Source organism: Struthio camelus, chromosome Z (genome assembly GCF_040807025.1).
Source record: "Struthio camelus isolate bStrCam1 chromosome Z, bStrCam1.hap1, whole genome shotgun sequence".
Classification (NCBI taxonomy): Eukaryota; Metazoa; Chordata; class Aves; order Struthioniformes; family Struthionidae; genus Struthio; species Struthio camelus.
This window is the reverse complement of record NC_090982.1, coordinates 24,212,927-24,238,736: the sequence shown is the minus strand read 5'-3', so window position 1 is coordinate 24,238,736 and position 25,810 is coordinate 24,212,927. Positions and strand designations below refer to the sequence as shown.

At 40.8% G+C, this 25,810-nt stretch overlaps 1 protein-coding gene across 4 annotated transcripts in view; it reads right to left on the bottom strand.

The window, feature by feature from the left end:
* ADAMTSL1 (ADAMTS like 1) overlaps window positions 1-25,810 on the bottom strand; it is a 198,116-nt gene that overhangs the window by 32,233 nt on the left and 140,073 nt on the right. For all 4 annotated transcript variants that reach the window (XM_009677004.2, XM_009677001.2, XM_009677003.2 and 1 more), the window contains 6 exons: window positions 22,982-23,161; window positions 20,773-20,926; window positions 18,339-19,479; window positions 11,857-11,984; window positions 8,616-8,744; window positions 1,209-1,388 (listed from right to left, as the gene is read on the bottom strand). In XM_009677004.2, the coding sequence (XP_009675299.1) occupies window positions 1,209-1,388; window positions 8,616-8,744; window positions 11,857-11,984; window positions 18,339-19,479; window positions 20,773-20,926; window positions 22,982-23,161 (1,912 nt within the window). The remainder of the gene's footprint in view (window positions 1-1,208; window positions 1,389-8,615; window positions 8,745-11,856; window positions 11,985-18,338; window positions 19,480-20,772; window positions 20,927-22,981; window positions 23,162-25,810) is intronic.

Here is a 25,810-nt window from a genome sequence, read left to right as displayed (position 1 = left end):
ACAGAGCAGGTTTTCTTCCGCTGAGCACATTCAGTGCCAGAAGCATGACTCACGGATGCTTGAGCTATCTCTTTCCATCAAGAAACTAAGAAAGTGATTTCCCTACAAACATAAGGAGCTTGCATAACTTACAGTAATTTCGCATTTTTAAAAATTAAGCCATTTATCAAGATCAGGAAAGGATCTAAAAGCCATGTAGGAGTTCTGATTTACAGTCTGTAACCTGGCTGATTTTTTCTGTAGAATTTTTTAGATCAAGTTTCCATAGCCAGTCTGGAGTCATAGGGGATCAGTACGAAATGCAGAGAGGGGCTTTAGTGTTGTCGGTAAAACTGTGAGACCTCTCACTTCAAAGCTTCCTCTTGAAAACAGCATCGTCCATGGGCCCTATGCTTACCCCAGTCACGAAAGCTGAGATCTGTAACGGATGCTTTAATGGCGTAGCGCTAATAACACGGACAAGGTTACAAAGTTGAGCACTTTGGTGTCAAAGGCACAGAAATATCCACATAACCTGCTTGGATTAATCATCTGCCCAGCCCTGAGAAATGATAGATACCACTTAGTAGGAAAGGAAAGCCCTTTCCTACAGGCCTAGTTAATTACCAGTGGAACTGGTAACGCTTTTCATGCATGCTTCACAGCTGACATTGTCCTTTCATAAGATCCAGCTAACCTTTCTGTCTGCTACCCAGAAACCCAAGATAAAGTAAACTTTGCTCTTCATTGAATTCACTTAGTGCTTTCTAAAAATGCATTGGGTTTATGCACCTGTAAGTGCACCTGTTAAGAGGTGTGAAACTGGTCAGATTCACACAGCTATGTACCAGAAAGGGCGCTGATCAGAAGCAGAGCATTTCATAGGGAAAAAATGTCATGATTTTCCTTTCAGGAGAGCCACCATTTAAGAGAAGGATAATAAATGAGTTTCGTGCTTTTCTTAGCCAGTAGGTCTGAATAAGTGAAACTGAAAATCTCAGGATGGGGGAAGGTTCCTATGCTTAAACAGTTTCTCATTGTCCACTGAGCTCCCTTTTTCACCACCTGGCTGGTGATGCTGCCCAAAGAACTAACATAGACAGATTTCTTTTCCAGGCAGGGTTGTCTGTATGTCGTTCCCTCTTTCTACACTCTCTAATTTGTTCTGAAGGCTAACTGCTGCATAGGCTGTGTTGCTACTGCTGCATATGTAAAACGTCATAACTTACCAAGAACCAGCAGCTGGGTGCTTTCAGTTACCTCACCACGAAGATTGGCTGCCTTGCAGGAGTATAGCCCCTGGTCTGACAGAGATACATTTGCAATCAGCAGTGACCCATCACGCAGGTGGTGAGCAGAGTACAGCTTGACTTTATTCTTAAACCAAGTAACTTCTGCTTCAGGAACACCTGGGAAAACATTGACAAAACAAAACATAAGCAGGATTAGCGGGTACTGAGTGGTGCTACGGTCACTGCAGACAAAATGGTTAAGATAGAACAATTAAAAGAAGTTTTTAACACAACTTCTGAATGACATTTTTTGCATCTCAGAAGTGCTTAGTCAGCTCTTTCACGACATCTGCCTTTATATTTATTAGCTCTCTCTGAGACAGAGCAGAAGAGTTAAAACAGAATTGAAGTCTTCCCTATTAGTATCCCAGAACTGAACAAGTGAACTCTGAACTCACCATTCTTAAAGCAAGCCCGTAGTGGATCAGAACAAAGGTTAATCTAGCCTAGTCTCCTGTCTCTGACAGCAACCATAAGCTAACGCCTAGGGAAAAGTAAGAACAGGACAAGCATATACGATGCTTTCTGCTAATACTCTCCTAACCTCCCACTACTTTCAGCTCAGGAACTTCCTGAGCCAGAAGTCATTTCTGTGAATTTAGTAACCCTCAATGAATTTTTCTTCAGTGAATTTGTCCAACCTTTCTTTGAATTTATGCAAACATCTTTAGAAAAGCAGTTTCACTAGCCTAAACAGGACTCTTCAGGCAACATGTTACAGATTTGCAACCCGCTGCATGAAGAATTGCGCCCTTTTGTGTGTTTTGAGCAAAGGTCCAACTAGCTCTGTTCGGTACCCTCCTGCAGGAATAGGCTCTGATCTGTATTCGGCAGGACTGCTCTCTCGGTAAATGGTGTTCCTTAAGTCTAGAGATTACTGCCTCGGTTTAAATGCCCACCAGGTCAGGTAACTCAGTGTTGCCTGACTGCTGAACAATTGGTTTATGGGAAATGGTATCTGGAAGTCTGAACAGACATCAAAGACCTGTGCAGCTGTGGCTGTGAGGAAACAGTTACCGTGTGGACCCATGGCTGCGAGGATTAGTACGTTGCTCATTGTGGTAACTGCTGGAGCGCATGCCCTCCCATTTGCTCTCCCACTTGTGGTACTCTCTGTAAATTGGACCCAGTCCATCTTCCACATGACTGTGCAGCTTCATTGTATTTATTGTTAGGTAAGGACCTGCTCATAGGCAGTTATTTCACTGTGACATATTCCTCTGTCCATCACCAGCACCTTTCTGATTGTATATTCACATCACAAAACAAAAGTCACTCTTTTTTGGCAATTCCGTGGCCATGGCAGCAGACATACCTCAGACTGCACTTGCTGAGAATGACCACCCGCTCTTCTGTGTTTGCACTGACTGGCTGATTGCAAATGTATCACTAAGCAAGAGCAGTTATAAGTGGAAAAAGAAATTTTTCCCTTTCTTCCAAGTCAAAGCATTCGGCTGATTTTCCACCTCCCCCAGAGCCACCTGGTGACTTTGCCCGGATGCATACATCCACGTTTGGTGGCTAGGATGGAAAACTGAAGCCTTGTAAGGGCAGAGGGTCTCATCCACATTCAGGCAGTAGCAGGAAACAGGCTATACAAAATACAAGTAGGGTTTTGTTCATTTTTTGTCCAAGGGTAAATAGAATACACTAATCTGGACCCCTCACGGCATATCTAGGGTAGTAAACACTCTTGTCTATGTTGCTATTTTCAAATACTTACCTAGCTTTTTAAAAAGAACAGGCTGTCAGCCTATTTCTGAACGCCAGCCAGGACAGGACCAGTATACTACTTTCCATCTGGCTGCTCCTCTTTGGCCTGTGTGGCTTGGGTGGGCCAGTCATCACTTAAAACCTCACTCTGATTCTTTCCATAGTGTCAAGGCATAGTCCTCAGGGGAGTTGTACCAAACAACCTAAATCCTTGAGTTCATTCAAGCCTGCATGTTTATGGTGTGTCTGTAGCAAGGAAAGCAAGTTTGAGAGGTAATTTCTAGAGGGCAAAGGAGAGAAAACGGAGACTCTTCCAGTTCCGCAGTTCTTGAGATGGCAAAATACTGGCATCTCAGTGCTTCACCTTTCAATGCCACCCTCGTGCAGGGACGATCTTCTCTCTCTTGTGACATAAGCTGCTCACAGTGCACAGATTTTCATGTTACGGTATCAACAAACTCAGGCATGAAAGTATCAGAAGTTAGATCTTAGAAAAAAATAATCCCGAGTTTATAAAATCATAAAACTGAGCTTTCTCCCACCTCCACCAGGACTCCTCTTTATTTTCTTTGAGCTTTAAGACTGAGCTTGGGTAGCACTTTCCAGTTTTTCTCGAAAATAACAGAGACTAAGTGTGACTAGTGGGAGAAGAGGAGGGATAAGCAGTGCTGAGAGGAATAAAGAAGGACGGAAAGAGACACGAAAGCTGAGGATCTTACATGACCACAGTGTCGAAGAGCTGGGACTTAAAGTAAATAAACACAGACAAACAGAATTAGTGACTATGATAGCTGACAACATTACGTTACACCAATTTGCTTCCTGCAGACACCTACTCAGGTAGTCTTAGTTCAGAGAGGCAGATTCTTCTTGTATGCACTTGTTTCAGTAGGGGAAAAACCAACAGGGAGTGAAGGGTAAGACCCACTGTTTTCAATATAGGAAAGATGCGTTAAATCTACAAGAAGTCCAGCAACTCTGCAAAGACCCTCTGCAGTATACAAGGTTTATTCTTCCCTTGTCTTTAATCGGAGGTTTCCAAAACTAAACGCAAATGATTTGAAACCAAGTATAACTGTTCCTACAGTTCAGTTTAGCAAAGATAAGCAGTGTGGTAAGTGGCAGTGAGTAGCAACTTCATTTTCCTATGTGCTTCCACCTTTAGTGACATATATAGGCCTCAAATAATTCAAGACAGGAATAGGATACAGCCAGCATAGACGTGAGCAAACCCACTATTGCGTAGCATTACCATGAGGGGTAGCAAGAGCATTTCAATTAGTTTTGCTGGACAATGGTGAATATCAGAGGACAGAAGGTTGAGCTTATTTGTTTTGCAGAAACAATCACAGACACTGAATGTCTGAGAGGTGTGAGCTGGAGACAAACCTCACTTTGCTAGGCAGGCAAGACACTAGGTGATGAACAGTTATCCAAGTCTGTTTTCTTCAGCCTTCCCCTCCACCATTGTTGTGCTGGATAAGTGCACAAAGGGTGTCTGGAATACGTAGCAAGCAGAATTGTGCATGCCAGTCAAGATAATTTTGCTAAACCAGGAGCATTTGGGAAAGGAAGAAAAGCAATACAAGGATCTATCAGTAATTACTTGTTTTTCCTACCAGAAGGTTCTGAAGTAGTAACTTGCTTGTCATAATCTGGCATAGCTGATGAACAAATATGTGTCAAAAAGCAAGGTAAGAACTTGAAAAAAGACAACCTCCAGCATATAAATGAAAGAATATATAGGAGAATTGAAGAACTGTGAAGACGGTGAAAATCAGACAAAAGGGTACACAGGGGAAAGACCACTGTAATATATATTTAGTCACTATTTCAAATTAGCTCTGAATCAATAGTGATTACTGGCATACTGGTATATGATGCTTTGCAGGCAGGTGTCTCTTTTTAGAAGTCCTGTGGCTTGAAAAATACCATGTAGGGATGACCTAAGGATCAGGTTTTTAAAACTGGTTTCCCCTTTCACATCCAACTTTTTTTTCCAATAACAACTTGATGCAGGTTGAGCAAGTGAATGTGTGTGTGAAACTATACGGTGCCAAAGAAACATACCCCAAGCACTGAACTCAACAGAAAGCTTCCTAACCATACTGATGTGATCCAAACTGTTCCCTATCTGGAAATGAAGCTGGCCACAAAAATCAAATCGCCAATACTAGAAAGGTTTCTGGCTTTCGGCAGCTCGTGCAAAATCCTCCAACTGGAAGTCACTGACACCTGCAGAGCTGCTGAGTGACAACTGGGTGGGAATTATTTTGTTTAGGCACAGCTTTGCAGAAGTCTGGGGTAGAACATACTCACCTAATCATGTTTTTAAAACATGCTTTGCCTCCACAGACAAAAAGGGTAAAGTCATATCACATGAAATGTGATGGATTTTTCCAGGTTGAACAAACCCATAGCACAGTTTTCCGCTTCAATCAGAGGAGAGTTTGATCCTGAGGCAATTCATATCAGGGCCAATTAAACTGTAATATGTCCAGGATGATTGTGCTTGCTCTTGTCTTATTACTAAGATCTACAGATTTCAGTTCACAGCACAGATTCTGACAGTGCTTATGCCTTTCATAAAAGGTTAAAGAGCTATACACGATGACTCCCTAGGCTCTGTTAATATTCTTTCATTATCGCTTATTTTTAAGAGCCCTCCTCCAGGCATATCAGCACCTGTCACCAGCAAGCGTGTACTTCTGTCTTGTGACAGTAGGAGCAGCTTTAGATAATGTCATAATTAACCCTTACACTTAATATTCTTACAAATATTCATTCTGCTGTCCTGCTGATTCTCAATAAAGGCCCTTCCTTACATGAGTCAGAATGGCAAGATCCAGCCCATGCATAGAACTGCAACACAGATTACACAGCACAGTGATAGATATGCAGCTTTGAATGATGATATAAACCGGACAAGGAAAGGCACCAAAATCTCATCCGAAACAACTCTCAATTGTCGTATTGGTTCTGAGGCATCCTGAAATAACAAGAGGGAAAGTACTAGAGGAGGAAAAGAACATGGCTTTACAAAGCTGTATGAAGAGCTTTTTTCATCTAGATGAGCCTCCAAATAATTTCTGAATCTGCCTTCTAATTATATTCTCCTGTCATTCTCACCTTCTAATTTCTTTCTGGTTATCAGATGTTATTGCATTAACCACTGCACTTTAATTTACTATGCTTTGGTAGTCATCTCATTGCTAATGCTTTCTGGGAACTCTGGCAAACTATATAGCCCTCAAGTTCATCTGTACTGAAAAAATTAATTAGAAATTTATTAATATGATACATTTACTGAAGCAATAGTGCATGTTATTCTTGTCCTTATTCTGAAGGGAATGATCAAAAACATTAAAAGGTTGGGTAATCATAATCCTGATGCAGATGATCAAAACCAAAGAATTGTGCTTACACTAGAAGCAAAACTACGCTTAATATCAGGTTCCTTAACAGCTTTTATGAGAATGTATCTTTTTCAGGCATAGGTGAGGCAGCTAATAGAATCACTCTAGTCCTGCATCTTTGCCCATGTGACATTCTTTATAATTCTTACTGATGCTGACTTATTAACACTATTTGTATGAAAGTAAGATTAGAGGGCCTCTAAAATTCTCCCACCCTAACTGCTCATTCTCTTATTCCCCATGTAACACCACAGCTTGTGGTTTATGACTGTATCATAACTTCAATAGTATTAATCTCTGGTGTCACACAATAATTAGTGTTTTCTGTGGGGCAGCAGCAAGAGATTAAAAACCCACGAAGAAAATTACGATTTAAGCAAATTTCTTCAGTATCACACATGAAAGCAGTATCCTCTGACATTGGTGATGCTGGTGAGGCAACAGTGATGTTAGTGGACAGTAAAAAAGCCTGGGCAGATAGATCACACACTCTCCCTTGGGAGAGAAGGCAGTGATTCTGCTGTGACACTGCTAAAATTTTCCATTGTGGATATACAGTCTCATGGTAGGTAGGCTTCATATATTGCTGTAGGTGATTTTCCTGTCAGAACAGGTACCGAATCGGTGTTCCTCCCTGTTGCCCTAGCCATACTGCGCTCACCACCTGTAGTTTTCTGATGCAATAAGGAGTGCGACAACTTTTTTTCTGCCGCATCCTATTCTTTTCACCATATATTTATATTACTAGAAAATGGCCACATTTCCTAAACTAGCAGTCACTATCTACAACTATAAGTCCTTTCCATCTACCACTGCTGACAGAAATCAAAGAGAGAAATCGAAAATAATTGATGTTCCTGTTAAACTTAGTCTCTTTTATACCCTATCAGTGCAGATGGCCATGCAGGGGCTTTAGGAAGAAGAATACAACTTTTCTCTCCTTCCCTGAAAAGCATTTGAAATCGATCTTCTTGCAATGGAGTGAGCGTGCTGAGAAGACAACAGGATTACTGAACACAATCCTTCATGAACCAGTAGGAAAAATGATAATGTAATTTTCTTTCATTAATCCCACTGAGTGTGATTAATTCATCAGGATCACAGTCTAATATTGAGTTCCACATGTCATGCAGATTGTCTTTATCCCCAGGGACACTCACCGTGAGTGCCTCACTAAATAAGAGATGACCAAATAGTGCAAATGTGAGTCAAATACCCACTGGTATTTGACCCTGGAAGAAGGAACCCTCACAATCACTAACTGCTTATTGGAGCAGGAAACATCCCAGGGAGCAGAAAGCTTGTCTATTTGCAGTACAGGCATCTATTTGCAGTAATCTGAAGGAGCTGCTAGAGACAAGGAGCTAATGCAAAGATAATACGGAGTTTTGTACAAGCCTCCACAGCAGAGGAGTAACACCTACATGGCTCACTTTGGGTTTTGTAAACCTCTTCCCTCCCCCTACCCCTCACACTGTGCATAAAAGTATAATGGATTTAAGATTTGGTTTTGGGTCTTTAGAAATTTCCCAGCTCACCCTCTTTCTTCCCCCGCTGTCCCCCCTCAGCTACCTACCATTATCTTTCCCACCAACAGCCTTAGGACTGCAACATGCAGAAAAGGTCAACCTTATTTTGTAGCTATTGAAAACGGGCAAGCTACCATTGTAAGAGCAAAGCGCATTAAGTCTCTGGTTGTAAAACAGAGTCAGGGAAATTCCAGTTGCCCTGGAATTTCTCTGAACTTCTGCACCTCAAGATGAAAAAAAAAAACAATCAGAAAGAGTGCACTAACATGACTTTCATTTTGAAAATAGTTTGGCAATAAAAGCAGGAACTAACTGAGGTGTACTTTCTGAGCCCGTCACTGAGGAAATGAGTCAGTCCATGCTTATGTCTTCTCAGCAGATATTCCCAATAGGTAAGAAAGCCAATTTTGTTCTAGCCTCATTGTAATGTGTCTCTGTAATAAAAACGATTGCTGTACAGTCCCAGATCAATTTTCTTAAGCCTCCATGCTTTTCTTGTTGGTGTTGATAAAAGCAGGACAATTTCTATACTAAGATTTAATGGAAGGAAGAAGGTTTGGCTGAGTCATTGAAAACTAAGACCATGGTGTTTCATCTAACCATACATGAAGACAACAATACAGAAAAGAACCTCACAGAAAGTTAGAGCTGCAGGAGCCAGTAGAACAGACAGAGTCATTTCTCACCTGCAACCTGGCAGCTAATGGTAACGTTTACTCTCTGGATTGTTTTCACTGTGCTTCCAATATCAACAGTAACAGCAGGCAATTCAGTGTTGATCACAGTAGCTCTCGATGCCTTTATCAGAGGTTTTCCTGTGTAAAAGAAGCACCACAGTTTATCAGATCAAGCACACTAGACTCCCACAGTGCATCTAGCCAACAGTACACTCTGTAAGGAAGTAGTTAAAATGGACAGCGAGGTAGCTGCACATGGGGCAATGCTGGTGTATGAGGTGACCTGCTCTTTATGATATTACAATACCACTGAAGTCCACGGGAAAGATGCCTCTGAGGAAAGAAAAAAAAAAAAAGGGTACTTAGAGCAGATTCAGAAGAGTATTAAAGCCATATGGACACACGAGAACCAGCTGAATCAATAAACAGTGGTACAAGTGGATCGTTTTCACTAGACTTCCAGCATCGGCAGTGACAGCAAGCAAGTGGGCATTGGTCAAGACGTCGCCCTACTGTTGTGCCTCTCTGCGTGAAATCAGCTATCCACCATCAGGGATGCTAGGACACTTTGGCAACTTATGATACAGCGGCATTGTACAGATATCTGTACAGAAAACGTTACAATTCAGAGACACTCAGGCTTAGCTCTGAGTGACGGGAATGAAGAAGTACCAGAGGTGCCCACGTTACATTAAGACAGTCCTCTGACTGAGCTAAAATGCTCTGCAGGCAGAATACTGGCAGAAGGAAGAGAACACGAGTGAGCCCAACATGACAGCATTGCTTTAAATGGCATGGGACTTAGGTGTTTTTGTCGCAGTGTTATATTTTCAAACTCATCTTTATCCAAAAAATCTAGGAGTAGAATTTTTTTCTCCCTTTAAATAAAGGGTCAGTTACAAAACGGGTTCAAATATCATCATTTGACTCCAGAAGCTGGAGTTTTAACCTAACGTGTACTGCTGGTTTCATTAGACTGTCAGTCTGGAAGTGGCGTATGAAGAACAGACGCAGGTGTCAAAAGGAATGTTGTTACACTGAAGTCGTAGAGAGTCCTGAAAATCTCATTTAGCCCTAACCATAAATTGCTGCACATAGCTACATTTCCAGGGCTTTTAAAATATGCTTTTCATTTGTAATCTCTACCTGATTAGTATATTTTTCTTCTTTTCTTGCTTCTACTGCTTAAGAACGGTAAAGTAAAATACTGCACCTTATTGCTGAAATTTTTCCAAAAGTTTTGATGTTTTGTGGTAATGACTAAATCACAAAGAAAGAAAAACACTTGAGCTATCAACCAGCCTTTTATTTGCCTGATTGGCTTTCACAATCTCATCATAAGATTAAAGATCCATTAGCTGTTCAGCCAATTAAAGAGTAGCAAACCATTCAGAAAAATGGAAGCATATTCCACTGTCTTTCTTCTCTCCATATGCTAAACTAATCACAAAATTCTTCAATGAAATAAGCTTTCAGCCACATTCCTGATCCCTCTAAAGATGTTCTCAGCTTTCCAGTCTTTTGGAGAAAGTATTTCCATTATGCCAAAAGGTTTGTTGCTTTGTTCCAAAAACTGCTTGGTATCTTATTTTGATGTTATAGCCTAATTTTATAAGATGTTCAGGTTGGATAGGAGATGAAAATGTAGAGCAGAGTTTAGCTTGAGTCTGGGAGGCGTGAATGTAAATTCCTCTTAAACAATTAATGTAATTTAACTATGAAGGTTACAGTTTAAAAGAGCTATTGGCTTATCTATCCCACACGTATACCTATTGCTCAGCCTATTTTTCTATAGCTTCATACCAACCTGTTTTTCACAAATTAGATTATACAAAGGCTACAATTTGACTAAGAAGATTTCCAAACCCACTGGAACTACGTGGATAGTATAGCTGCTTTGACTGACCACTTTCAAACTTTATGTTCAGATTCCTGTTGCTGCCTCACCAGAGTTATACTGTGGAACTGCTACTCATAAAGCAGTGTACCACCTTAGCAGCAGTACCACCGCCCTGCATTCAGCAGAGATACTCCTGATCTGCATTACTGTAAGAAGGGTCAGTCTCTCTATTTTTACCTACATAAATCGTACATAGCTCTCATGTAGCTCTTCCCTTTCTGCCCTAGAGATTCAGCTCAAAGGGACAGACAGGGTCTCTTTGCAATTGGTTTACTGACCGTGGGAGCTTTGCTGCTGGCCTTTCCTGCATACTTAGGTTTCCTTATGCTCCTCTGCTTGGAGATTATCTCCGTGTTTGGTGTCAAAAAAACTCAAGCTCCTCAAAATCTATTCCTCCCTCTAGTCATACATGTATGCATTGATAGCAGACGGTCACACTCTGCACACTGCAGGCATCCAAATACTTCCCCATTTTGGAGCTAGCACAGTGAACACAGCAGCCTGAACTGTCAAACACAGAACTACAAATAAGATTTTTAGTATTCCTAAAGTGTTTCCTTTAATCTTTGTAGTAAATAGGATCCTGCTTTTCGTAGACCTCCCTGCCTTATCACAGTCTTTCAGTGCTGACTGTCTTCTTTCCCTTCATCTTCTGCAACAACTTGCCATTCATCCTCTTGCTGCCTAGTGCCTCTTCTACCAGCCCTGCTGCGGCTGTCAGCCTACTGAAATTGCCTACCAGCTTACTTGGAAGAAGTTAGATTCGTGTACAACCTCCTATTTCTCTTTATTTTTTATTCGGGTGGGTTTTCTTTAGAATTGAAATCTAAACTAACAAAGGATATTTAGTCTTGTGTAAAACTGAACCATGACTAGAGGAATATAAACACAAAAGTCAATATTTTGTGAAATTCTATTTGCCAGCAACTGAGAGCGCGTCAACCGCTCTCGTGCCACAACAGATCAGACAGGGTGCCGGGCTTGATCTCACAAGGGGATAGCTCTTCAGCTCCGGTATATTTCAGGCTTGCTTAACTTACACCTGAATAATGTACTGCTCATGAGCAGCAATAACAGGGCCTGAGGGCTCATTTCGGACATGGAAAGTGAGGAAAAGCACTCAGTGCTTGCAGACTAACCCACTAATCTCATGAACTATCAGTGCAAGTTTGGACTGTGCCTCAGGGCTTTCCAGGGCACCCAAACTAAGTTTGGGCTCAGAATCTACCTCCTTCCAGACAGCTTGCACACCCTTGCTTCCAGACCCATCTGTACTCCCGTAAACTCTTTCTGGCCAGAATCACACAAGTGATAGGGACGATCCTGCAATCACATATTACAAACTATTACCTGCTAGAGTCACAGCAATGGAGACAGAGTCGGATCCCAGGGCATTAGATGCATTGCAAGCATAGAAACCCACATCAGCTTCCACAGGTGCTAGAATCTGCAAGGAGTCATCTGGCTGAAGTAGCATCCTGGAATAATTGGGAAAGAAAGAGGTAAAAGTCTCTTAGCTCATGTGAAAATGAGCATGTGTTCCAGGATCTATACATATTTAGGTCATTTTTAGGTCATCCAGGCCTATAGGTTAATTTAAAAGCCTACTGAGAAATTCAAACCCTTACATTACTGGCTTGAACTTACTTGAAGTGCATTTTAACTTCATTACCAGTTCTGCTGCTGTTGCTACCTGTATATTAGAGAAAGTACTTAGAACATTAGTCCAGAGCTTGTGAAATATCTTCCTCCGCTATGTCACTTTGTGTGTGATACTGAGCAAGTCATCCAACCTCTCTGTATCGCAGCTCTTCAGCCCCAAAGTAGACATAGTAATAGTAAAGAAAAAGACAAATTATTGCAAGGGAAAATTATAAGATGTGGCAAAGCTGGGCAGGAAGAAGTGAAGTGAATCACAGAGTCAGTGTCAGAGCCTGTAATAGACTAAAGCTCCTTGATTGCTAGAAACTATGGTTTTACGTGGTATAACTCCCTAACTTCTGATTTACACCTGTATAAGCAGAAATTTGGTCCTTGGGCTCTTATCAGTGCTCGTATACCCTCATTTTCTGCACTGTATTTTTCTTCATTATTTTCATGTATTTGATAAATTTTGGCTGAAGCTGTTGATAAGATCTAATGATAAATTGCTTTTCTCATCAGAAACTTTTGGCAGCTGTTCTACATACACTTTTTAGTTGGGGCTGTGACTGACAGTGACAAGCGTGAAAGTAGGGGAGGGAAAAGCCCATTCAAGACATCTAGTAAGTGTCTGCTCACAAATACTGGAACTGAAGAGTTACTTTTTCCTGCCTTGGAAGAAAACTGCCGTCTCATGGACCAAAAAGCTGGAGATACCTGATCTTGCTCAACACTGTGGGTGGTAGCTGTCTAAAACAAGTTAGATTAGGGCCACGCATCAGAATCTATTATGGGGGAAAAAAATGGAGTTAAATTTATTTTTTGATTTTTTAAAAAGTAATAATGATTAATAATAGGAGGAAAGAGCTGTCTTTTGTCAACCTAGACTTGCAAGTGCTTAGTAAAATGCACATTTGCAAAACAAATGCTAATCATTTTTAAACTGCATGCTTACTTGCCCAGCAAAAGAAAACAGTGGTGAAAATTCCTTCCCCACTTCTACTGTCAGAAGTTGTTGTCTCTCTTATGACTTGGACAAAAAAGGGGGTATAACTTTCTAGTTAGCCACTGCTAACAGTGCCAGCAACCAGCAAATTTATTTGCTTACAGAACACGTTAGCATGCATCAATATCTCACACATACAATTGTTAGTTTAACACTGATTGGTTTAGTCTCTACATGGAATTCATTAGAGCTTCAGATTTTGTCCTAATTTATACCAGTATACTACAGCTAAAATTGTGTATGTATTGCTTGCATGTGTGCAGATATAGTACATAGTCTGATCAGCCAGTCCTACATCAAACACATAAAAATTTTTTTTTTTTAAAAGCACAATTTAGAAATTTTTCTATCACCTTCAGATTGAGAAGTACTTCTTTAACCTAACATGCTTTATTGTTATTTCTACTTAGGAAAGAGTTTCCTTCATATTAGATGTTGTAAAACACAAGCGATCACAATTTGTTTGTTGTTAATCACCTCTGCTGATGTAAGTCTCTCTTTGTCAGTTTAAATTGCCTCAAGAGCCACCACAAATATTTTTGAGGGGAACAGAAATAGGCCAGGTAGCTAATTGCCTTAAAAAGCGAGAGGGGGGGGGGGGAAAGTGTGTCACAATTTGTCTTAGCTGCTTTTCTTGAAAGTAGATCCTTTTTTATCCTCCCTCGCTCCCTTGTAGACAATGATTTTGGCTGGGTTTCCTATTCCCTATAGATTGCTATTTTTGTTAGGTTTTTATTTGCTTGTCAGTGGTGCAAAAAAATACAAGATGTAGCAATTCTTTCCACTACCAATGTCTCTTCAGAATCTCATTTATGTATTTAAAATAACACAGCTTAATGTTTAATTAGTCTCATTTCAGTTGTTCCACACTGTGTCAGCTCCAAGATGAAAATATATTTTGCTTGACCTAGATCAGTGACTAATTCAGATAGCACCTTGCAAACACCTACCACAGACTCTGTATCACCTACAGTTTACATTCTACTTCATGTCCGTTTATAAAATATAATGCCATTTTCAGGTACCATATCCAAGTGATTCTCACCAATGGAGATTACAGCACACTTGGAAGAGAAGATACTTCTCACTGGACTTACTGAACAATGCATAAATTCCTCAAAGATTTACACTTTTAAATTTGATTCCTAAGAAAGCTAATCTGAAAGTTTTATGAAATTCTCATAATTTACAGAAGTCTCCAGACATTAGCATAGATAGTAGCAGGCTCTGAAACTGCACTGGCAATGAACATGAGAGGTAAACAGATCTGAATCCATGCTAGTATCAACCTGACAATTTAACCTTAGAAGAGAATTTGAAAACTCATGTTAAACATGTACTCAGGTTGAATACACAAACTTGAGTTAAGGGTCAGTATTTCTTTTGCTGTAATCATATAGATACTTTCAATTGCTGGAGTTTTTTGTGTCATATGTTTTCGTTCACTTTTGTTGGCCTGCGTTACATCTGACTGTGATAGTACATAAACTAAAGCTAAAGAAATTCATTTTTCCAAGTAGAGCTATGTAGTAGGAGTCATAAATTTACCTAAGTGATTTTAGGCAGATAGCACAGCTCATGGAAGTAGGTCACAGGTATAAAACCCTTCATTGCTACCTCACTGATCCAAACAAAACCCATGGCTACAGTGCATGAAAGTGAATGTCTTTACCTCTGAGGACTTATCACCTCTACGTTTGGTAATACACAAAACAGATAAACATCATCCAACCTAAAAACAGTAGTCTACTACATAATATCAAAAAACAACCCAGATGTAAGACAAATTTTAGTTCAGTGAGGGCATCAGTTGGACTTCAGCACAACTCTCTGACCCCCCTCACCTCATTGTCTTTTCAGTGCTGGTACAGGATGCAGGATCTGTATTAATTTTCAAAATCCATGTAGGACAGAGATGGGCTAGATAACTGGCTCCTTTTCTCCGTTCTGTGGTTGGCAGAGTATGAAGATGACAGACTGCGGAGCTGAAAGACAGCTCAAGCATACCATGCCCCACTGTGTGCAGATGGCTTTGCAGTTTACAGCAGTACATGAGGAGATTGCTTAACCTGTGGCTTTCATTTACACAGCTGATTGGCAGAAAGCAAGAACATCCTGAGCCAAAAAGAACAGTACTGCTGTCAACAGCCCAGTAAAACACCTGTGGTCCACTTCTGAGATGCACCATGATCACTAAACTTCCACTAACTCCAAAGTTACAGGTGCTGAGTATTTATGAAACTCAGAGGACTGCTCACTTCTTTCCCTACTTGCCAACCTAGTGGAAGCATCAGCAATTGAATGCAGAAAAAAACTTGACAGAGTGAAAGCTGTCTTGGCCTTTAAAGATGAAAGATCAATGCATAATGCTACTAACCAGCAAATAAATTGCACTTTCAGGGTTTTTGATAGAAAATTTGGGCAAATATAGTTGCCTGATATTCAGAAATACAGCACATCATTTAATACTATTTCAGCCAAGCTGACTGGGGGAAAAAAAAAAAGATTTATAAGCATTGTAAAGTTAAAAAAAAAAAATTCAAGCTAAAGTTTTAGAAATCATAAGACTGTGTTATTACCAACAAACCAGCAAACTTTCTGTTGCTACACCATGCCTCCTTATATGGGGTGGGATAAACTTGTAATTTTCTCATGAATGTAACATCCTGCATTAACCACATATGGACTTTATGTAACCTCCATTCTCTTTCAAGCATGCCACAGAAATCAATCATTTCAAATGGACAGAAAAAAAAAATAACTGAATGGCATAATTCCAACAGGATGTAGCCAGTTTCAATAAAAATATGTATACGCAACTTTTGGGGAGCCAAAAGGCCAGGAAGATGTTTTCACAGAACTACGGCCAAACAAACAGATACTCTGGGCTCGAGTCTTATCCAGGACTGAACGGGATTTCCACAAGAGATACATTCTTGCTCTCAGTGGCTTCCTTAGCCTTCTAAAGGTTCCCTTTTCTTATGAAACCTTGCTAGCTGCCAGGCACAGAAATAGAGAAAAGAATCAGGAAATTCAATACATTAAAGAAAAAAAATTCTGGAGTGATTCAGCTGCGGAAGTGAGAAAGGAGCTAGCACACTAAGTCTATAATTACACAGAAGGACCAATTGCATCTTCGCTAAATCAAGACTTCACTGGATGATCTAAAGGCCCTGCAATGGAAATTGTCTTGACTCTCTTTTAAATTTCCCAAGCTGACCTGGTGACCAAACTGAGATCAACACCTTGTGCAGAAAGAGCTGGCAGCAGATCCTCAGACTCTTGTCTTATACCATGTCAGTCACTATAACTGTGTCCATATGCATTTCTGCCTATTCTTATAGCACACCTTCTCACAAAACAGGACCAAGGCACAAAATCTTAATCATCGAGTCTCAGTTACTCAATACAAGAGGGGAAAAAAAAAAAAAGTGTGCTATCCACATGATTAAGCATGTAACTAGCACTTAGTCTATTTTGTCCGCTATTGCACTGAAGCATGTATGTAAATAATGGCCATTATGCACTCAGCTTTCATTAGACTTAGGAATTTGCTGTAAATGGGTGAGAGGGTCAGTCCAGAACTTTATAGAAACGTGCATTTCTTCTGATTTAAGATGTAACAGAAGCTGAAAGGCAGCATTCTCTGTCTGATGAACTATTTGTGACATTTTTACAGCACTTTTAAAGAAAACTTCCAGATATGTGCTAAATAATGTTTAACACATTTTTCTCACTAATTTTGTCACTTAAGGTCTTATGAAGTGAAGATCTGTTTAAAAAAAAAAAGGGGGGGGGAGAGGAAGAAAAAAAGTTGTTGGTCCCATTCAAACCTTAGAGTGGCTATCAACAAGAACAGTATTGCTACCAGTTGGTACCGATACAACAGTAATACCAGGTGCATGCATGCTGCATATGTAGGACGTATCTGAGAAATGGTTGAACTGAAAGACACTGAGCCATCTATAGGTAAAGGATACCTATAGGAAAAATGGCATCATTTTTGCAGTACATTTATGAGAACATTTTGTTGCACAAGTTCTCAAGCTATATCCAGGGGCAAATAGTGCCACACTGCGAGTCCTGCACAAGGGAGGATACAACAACTCACATCAGAAAACTAATGCTTTGAGGTCAGCATGTTCAGCTGACAGTGATAATTGCAAAAATCCATGAAAAACGGCTCCACAGTATTTAACCATTAATGTGCCCAGCATCTGTTTTCTAACAGCCGTAGCCAGCACAAGTTATGTTCTTCTGTACAGGTTCAGGTTTGCTGAAATGTCAGATTATCTGAAACCATACAGAAATACAAGAAAAAAAAATTCTTCCCTACTGTAGCTTGTGTTTCCAGCTGCTGTCAGAACATACATAAGGAATAGTGATTGTAATGCAAGCTGAGTTTTATCCCAGGACAGTTTTACATGCGGATACATGGGCTGAAGGCACAAGTCTCAGTTTGGTCATGTTCTACAGCATAACTCTGTTGGAGAAAACTGACTGAGGCACAGTTAGAAATGCAACTCAAATCTCAAACGGAGAATGAGCCTTTCCCTGGGGAACTATACTGTACGCTCCTTGACAGAAAGCTAAATTCCAGATCTCTTTTCAGGTATCTTTAAATACTGTGATCAATCATGAAAATATGTGCTGAGTGTAATTCCCTTCATGAACATCCCTCTGAATCTGGAACCAGTCTAAAAACAATACCTGAGAGAGTCACAAAAACAGCCCTATTCATGTAATGGATTAACCCTGAAACCTGAAAATGATGATCTAGATATAATCAATCTTAGTATTTCAAAGCCTATCTTTGTAGCAGAAACCTCCACCTTCAGACAGGAAAATACACTAGAACTTCCAAGCCCTCAAACATAGAGAACTCTACTGACTATCTATTTACCTACTTTAGCACCCTAAACCTTTTTTTTTTTTTTTTTATTTTATTTACTGAAATAAATGTTCTGTTTGCCCCACCAGACGGGCACATCATCCAGATTTTGCAGCAGAGGTACAGTATGCTATGCTGTTTGCCACTTCATAACTGTTTGCCCTTCTTTCTGCTATGAAGCCACACTACAGCAAAATGCGATTTTGCCAGCAGCACTGAGAGGCATTAAAAAAATGGAAACTGAAGAGTCACAATGTTAACTATTTTTTTTAAAAGTTAAATAATCTCTTTTACCTATCATTGTATTTCACCTCCTCTCCATTCTTCGCCCAGCTGATGGTGGGCTTCGGGTTTCCCACTGCTTCGCAGTGAAGCAGCACACTGAGTGTGCCACTGGCTAGGACCACTGTTTGTCCCAGGTGGGTGACAACCTCTGAGGCAGAGAGCTGTTGTGCTGCTGAAATTTTTCGGAGGATGGCAGGCTTTCGAGGAGGTCTGCGTGAACCGTTTGCCAGGTCCACAGAGGTGGGAAGAAGTGCTTCAGCAGAAGTAGTCCTCAGGGAGCTGGCAAAGCCAGAAACACGTTTGTGAAAAGGGTACTCTACTGAGGTGAAATCAACTCTTCGCCTTGGCGCTTTAAGGGCAGATTCCTGACGCTCCAAGTGGCTCTTGAAAACTTCACGAGCCAGCTGTACAATAAGTTGCTCAGTGTAGACCTCTTTAAGCTCCTCAGGCTGCTGAGACAAATTCCTTATGATATCATCCAAGTGTTTCTGCTCAGTGACCATAGTGAATGGGAGGCTGTACTCCTGGCTCTGGTCCTCTTCTGAGGATACATTTCTCTCCGTAGACTCCTGGGCTTCCCAGGACTCTGGATTTTCCCCTGGCCAGCCCTTGTGCTGTAGCAGCTTTGAGACAATTTCATCATACCAGCTACTGAGGTCAGCAAGATGTCCTCTTTTTTCAGCCTTGCTCCCATTGAAGAGAATCCCATTGAGATGTTTCTCCTGAGTTCGCAAGGCTTCATTTAAATTGGCCTTTTTCATAGCTTCTTCCTCCCTAATGCCAGCTGGTTGCCCAGCAATGAGCTTCTTGTTGCTTCCAATTAGTTTAATTACAAAATACTCCCGGGCTGGCCCTGCCGTGCAGGTGTATGTCCCAGTGTCTGAGGGCTTCAGACGATGAATTTTCATATAACCATAGGGTACAATGGTGATGTGAGCTGAGCTGATGAGTCTTTTGTCATCCTTCTCCCAAGTGATCATTGATTTCCGGATCCTTCTTGCAGGGCATCGGACAACAATGGAGGTTTTAGGCAGCAGGTAGGCATACCCACCCACAATAAAATGTAGCTTCTTCTGCTTCCTTGTCTGGATGTAAACTTTCTTTGCAGCCATAATATGGGGGCTTTGCTTATGAGCTGGCCTGTTGTGCCCTGAAATATCATTAATACTATTAGTATGCGATACTATTAAAATAAAACAAGCCGTTTACTTTGGCATGGGCAGCATTTGATCCATTAACGAGCAGTGGGAGAAAGTGGTGACCGACTGCCGGAAAATAACAGAGCACACTTTAGGAATGCCAATGTCCTGCCCAGGGTACATGCAGAAACTAAAGTGCCAGGGACAGAACTTCACGAGAAGGAAAAACTGCAGCGGAAATGCAGTTCTCGTTGTTAAAGTATCTGAATGAAGCCAGTTGCTTAATAAATACATAAAAAGGATAAAGGGAGGGAGCCTAACACTTTTATACGTTTATCATCCAAACCCTGAAAGGCAACACAGTTTTGCAGTGCACAGCCATAAGGACAAGAGAAAGCACTGTTACCTAAGGGAGTAACACTGAACAGAACAAAACTGTTTGGAATAGGTTTAAAAACCATAGGATAGATACTATTAAGCTACATTAATTCAGCATGTCCTACCAGTTTCCAGACCTCTATGATAGAGATCTTCCTTACAAAGCACAGAACAAAACAGGATAGGTGCATTATTAGTAAATAACACAAACATTTGATCCCAGCTTTGGCTCCGACCGTTAGCTGTCCTCCCTGAGGTACCCAACGTTTAGCAGGTTTTAGAGCTCACATTCTGCTTTAAGCTGAAGTCAAGTTCACTTTCTAATTTGCACATGTCCAACTGGATTACTGTAAGCCAGGGCACATAGGGAGACTACTGCTCTTGTGAAAGGCAGCATAAAGTATATGAAATCCCAACATAAAATATGTCTAACTTATGTTGCATGGTTCCGTGGCAATCTCAAGTCATACAGGGTTCTGTGTGATTTTAATGAATGAATGTATTTTTAAATCATATTGAACAAAATCCCTTACCAACTATTTTCTTTGAGGCCATTCTGGTAGAGTGCTAATTTGCACCTGCCATCAGGCTGCTGAGTTGTATCTCTGAGCCCCTATATTCCAGTTGTGAAATTTAGACCTTAGAGCTGGGTCAGAATTTTGAGCCAATTCTTCCAGAAATGAGTAGCTGCCTTCCAGCATATGGGCTTAGACCCAGTTCCAACAGTAAAATTTATAGCTTTCATCCATGGGTTGCCTTGTTGCTACACAAGACAGAAATTCTAACTCAGTAACAGCAAATACTCTGCAATACTGAACAACACTAGAGGAAGAGATTGTTATGGAGCATGCGACGGCATGAATTTCTTAGTGATGGATTTTCAAGTCCCCTTTCCCCAAACACTCTCAAATGTCTTGCCCACTTACTTGCACAAGTAGCTAGTGCACAGGGCCTGACCAAGGATGAGAATGGCAAAGGTGGGCACAGGGAGGAATTGATGATAACTGAACCACCAGTTTTCAGCATCTTTCTGCAAATGGCATTTCGAGTCTGGGTGCCCTCTCCACAGCTCACTGAACACTAGGAAGAGAGTAAGGACCATTAGGAACAAGGTATATTAAAAGAAAGGAGTGCTTCTGCCCCTTACCCCATCCCCCCATAGCATACTCATTGTCTGTACTCACTGTACAGATCTATAACAGCTTCCAAAACACAACAGTGGAAGAAAGCAGAACAGTGCCTGGCCATTCAGTTACAGATAATCACAATGCAGGCACGCTGGGGCGGTGAAACAATAAGTATTTTTTGTCTTTTGAGTGCTTGACTCTTCCTGCAGTCTCTTTAGCACTTTATTCTCTAGGGTGGTGTCCCTTGTTTTAACAGTAGTGTGCCACAGCATAAAGCTTGTCTTTGCATATTGTTTCTGTATGTCTGTGTAACTCCTGTTCACAGCCAAGAGCGGACCACATCGAGTTTTACCTCATAGATAAAATATTTTTCTGCTAAAATCATTTAGGTTGGGCCAAACAACTTTCAAGCCTCGCTGTTGTACTGCTATTACGAATAACACACGTGCATCAGATACCAAGAAGTTACTTCAGCTTGGTGGGTACCAGACATGTTCTACACAAAAGAGTATAGACCATCTCATCCTGGACTGTAGTGCTCAGCGCACATGTGTGCATTGTTCAAGGGAATTTAGCATGCCTTCTTTATTTTATATTTATGTACACAGCATCACAGTAAGTGAGAATACAGGCAGTGTTATCGCACTGGGACCCAGGCAGCAACCTGTAAAGGTGCTGGAAAGTGGCTGAGCCCTGGAAGGTTGGCAGCACAGAGCAATACACTCATTGCATTAGAACCCATGTTCATGACATTGTACACGTGTTTGTGCTACCCACAGGTGCATACATACAGAAACAGGAACCGGAGATGGAATTAGAGCGAGGAAACAAGGGTGAGTAGAGTGAAAAAAGGATAGCCTTCAAAAGAAGTGGAGAGGAAGGGGAAAGTGAAGTTAGGCTTGTTTTTAAAAAGTGCTAGCATGTAAAAATGTGAACTGTACAAATATTAACATAAATCATTTAGTAAAAATGTTAAAATCCACTTCTTGTGAAGGAGGACAGGTTGAGAATAGAATTACCATCTTTTCTGCCAGAATGGACGTGTGTCCTGGCAATAGATTTCATGAGAACATCTGTTTATTTGACTAAAACTTCAAGACAGATCAGCATATGAAGCGTCAAGGTGGAACAGCTACCCGAGGTGACTGGCGTTTCCTTCACAATTAAGTACCAGTCACCTCCTCACATGAAGAACCAGGAGAATGGTGGCAGAAAGAGCAATTAGGGGAACAGTTTTTATCCTTACAGGTATTAAAAGACTCAATTTTATTTTCAGTTATGCTGTTATAAATATAACAGACATTTTTCTCAAGTCCAGGTGGGACTAGAAAGGAAGCCTGGGGAAGTACAAATGACTCCAGTACAGTAAGTCTATTTTGCCATCCCTAAACCGAAGGAAGGAAATAACCGCAATATAGCAAAAGGAGTGTCCTAGAATGAAAGGGACTATGCTACCCTGGAGGCCTGGTGCGTGCACCCATGCTGATACACCTACAGCAGGCTGGAGTAATTTTTCCCTTCTTGTCTCTGCATCGTAGGGAAAAGCTGGAGAGGTCCCAGGCAGAAAAGGCTATCGACATCAGAATTACATCCACAGTGCCAGGCTTTGGAAAGAAAAAGCATTTAGCCTGGGAAAGTAAAACTTACTCTTTGTGGATGCCTTGGATGAACAGAAGCAAAGGACAGAGCCAGGGATGTATTGTTTGGAGCATGGCTCCTGTTTACCCCAGAAGGAAAGTCTTGATGGTTGGGCTGGAAGGCTAAAACATCTGTGGACGCAATCTCCAGAGAAGGGACAATGAGCCAGTGATCACATCCCCCACCAGGATGATTAAGAGCAGATTACAGGACAAAACTGGGCATAGCAGGTTTTCTGCAGCCCAAACATGTTTGGATCCTTTATCTCGAGTGACCAAGAACTTCATCTCCACGAACAGCACAAAACAATTCCATCAGACAAGGAGACAGACATCCAGCACTGGACACCTCATTCATACAAGTAACATACCTGTGTCCAGTCAGAGAGAAGCCACTCATTGGGACAGTCCTCAATTCTGCAGGCTTGTTGGGAAACGGGTCTTGGAGCAGAGCAGAAGGTCTCTGGAAGCTCTAGAAAGCTTCCATCTGCCAGATGCTGCTTGCAAAGTGTATCTCGTTTCTGGACACCACCTCCACATGTCTGTGAACACTGGGGGAGATGGGAGTCAGCCACTCTACATTACCCTTGCACCATGGCAACTTGCAACAAAAATTAATTTACGAATTCGGGTAGGAATTAACATGCAGTTTTAGCCAAACAGAAAATATAACCAAAAATTTCAGACATGTCAAAGCAGACTTCCCTTTAAAATGTCAAAAATATTTTGGAAAGTGAAAGCAGCTTATTCTGCTGATATTTAGAGAACTGCTTCAGCATTTCTGAAATATTTTCTTTTCAGACATTTGTACAAAAGACACAGAAACAACGGGTTAGAACTGCAAAATGGAGGTGGAAAAGTTGTCCTTTTCTATAACCAGCAGCTGGAAAATGAGCAGCTTATACACGACATGGAGGATCTAGATTCCTATGCTTCTGCTTGAAGCTGTAATTGTGCTACTGGAAGTTTTAGAGCAGGTAGAAGAGTCTTCTCCAGCAGCAGATGATTCAAGGCCTTCATTTCCAGGATTTTATTTTACCTCTTAGATCACATTAGCCAGGAATCAAATATTGAGCTTGAAACAAATATTCAAATTTAGCTTACTAAAAAGAGGGTTTAGCAAAAAACAAACAGACAAACAAACCAAATCCCAAACCAAAAAAACCAAACAAATGAAAACAAATGAGACTGTGTTAAATAAAAATTTCCTCAGTATTACTTTGCCTTTTCTTCCTTTTGTAATTTTCTAGTTGCTCATCCCTGACCTGCAGACACTAACTGTTGTTAGTGCAGCCCAAAACATAACTGTTCCGCCCTGAATTCCTAGCTTTGCAGACCTCTTGCATTATGGCATTTCTCTGTTATTTAATTCATGTGAAATCTGTATATCAGCTGTGATACGTTCACAGATGTTAGTCTCAACAACTGATTCACAAGGTTAGGGCAATAAACCATTAAGTAACCATGCAGCCCTTTTCTATTTAAGGCTGTCACGACAGCAGCGTGTGCTCTTTCCAAAAGGTAAGGAGAAAGGTTTATTTGAGTCAAAGCAAATCTGGGTGATTAATATCCAGAGAATCCAGTTCCCCTCTCTCCTTAATGTAAATATCCCCTCTGTATCCATTTTCCACACATGCAAGGCAGGAAATTTTGAACAAGCAGATATAAGTGCTTTCCCTGACTCTTTTTGTCAACATAGTGGCTCATCCCCATTTCCTGAGTAGCTTTTTCCTGAGGCTGGTAACAGGCTCCCGTTCTTCTGCTCAGTCCAGGCAGCACAACTCCACTTCTCCTCTCTTAGCAAAGTGGAAAGGGGAGCTTGCGCTACACTGAAATTAGCAGGAGCTGTTTTTAGCTTGCAACAGGGGAATTATGCCTACGAAGTGGAAAACCACATGAAGAAATGTTAAAACATACACTTAAGTAGTTAAAAAAAGGAATTATTTATAAAATCTTGCACACATGAGAGAGCACTGCATGAACTTTAATGCTAGCTTTATTTTTAGGATATATGTTTTCCTTGAAAGACAGAACACAAGGTGCAAACTTGAACATTGTGAAGAAAGAGTATCTATATTCAATTTAGTTTTCTCTCTAATGAGTAAAAATAGTTTTATTTTTAATAAAACTATTACAACTAGTTTTATTAAAATTTATTACTAGACTCATTATCCCACTTAGAATGCTACAAAGCTCAAAAGCTTTAAGAAATATTAAACTAGTAAAACAACACCCGAGTTTTCAACAAAAGAAAACATTTATCAACCTTTAATTCAAGTACAATTCATTCCCGAGGAGACAGTAAGTCAAGGGAAATACAATTAAAAGCAGTATTTCGAGGTTGCCTAAGGACTGCAGTTATATATCAGAGCCAGCATGGTTTAAGCTCTGTAGGCACACAACAAAAACATGTTCCCTGTTGCAGTCAAACAAATCCCAGCAAGTCTCTCTGCTCCTCCATCGCTACCAGATAAAACAGTAAGACAAACAGATTTTTTTTTTCTTGTCTCTTGCCCTTCAATCATTCACACAGCTTTTTTCCAGGAAGAATAATTAGCTACTCAACACTGAACTCTCTTGCCAAATACCAGAGAGAGACAAACACAGTAACAAGATTCCCTGCTGTCCACAGTAACTTTTCTAGGACAGTACTGGATTAGTGCACAAAAACGACTACTTTTTATTATCCTGGAATCGTCACTGATTTTTCTCTAACGGAAGCTCGCATTTGCTTCCAAGAAAAGGGGTAACTAATGAAAGCAATGTCTGCCTGGATCTACAGATAGTGTAAAACAGTAGTTCTGAGAAAAGCCTCCTTTGATCACATTCCATCTGAATTAACGTGCTAACTCTCCCTGCTGTTCAGAAAGATCACACAATGCTGTTTCAAGTACTGTTGTGTCTCAGAGAGGAGGTAAGTGCAGTGGTTTCATCCCACCAACCAAACTAGGTGAAGTGTCTCCTGCTATTCCTACAGCTTCTTAGCAGAGCCAAGTCCTGTATCACCCAGTGTTCCTTTAGTGGGGATCTGAGACTTTGCCAGGTTACTCACTCAGAGGGCTACATCACTCTACATTGCTACTTATTTACGCCTAGTTTAATAACTAGGTTAAGCAAATGTAAGCTAAGGCTGGGACCAAAGAAGACAATCTCTATACCCAAGTCTGCCAGCCACTCACTCCTGGTTTTGTGCTGCCCGT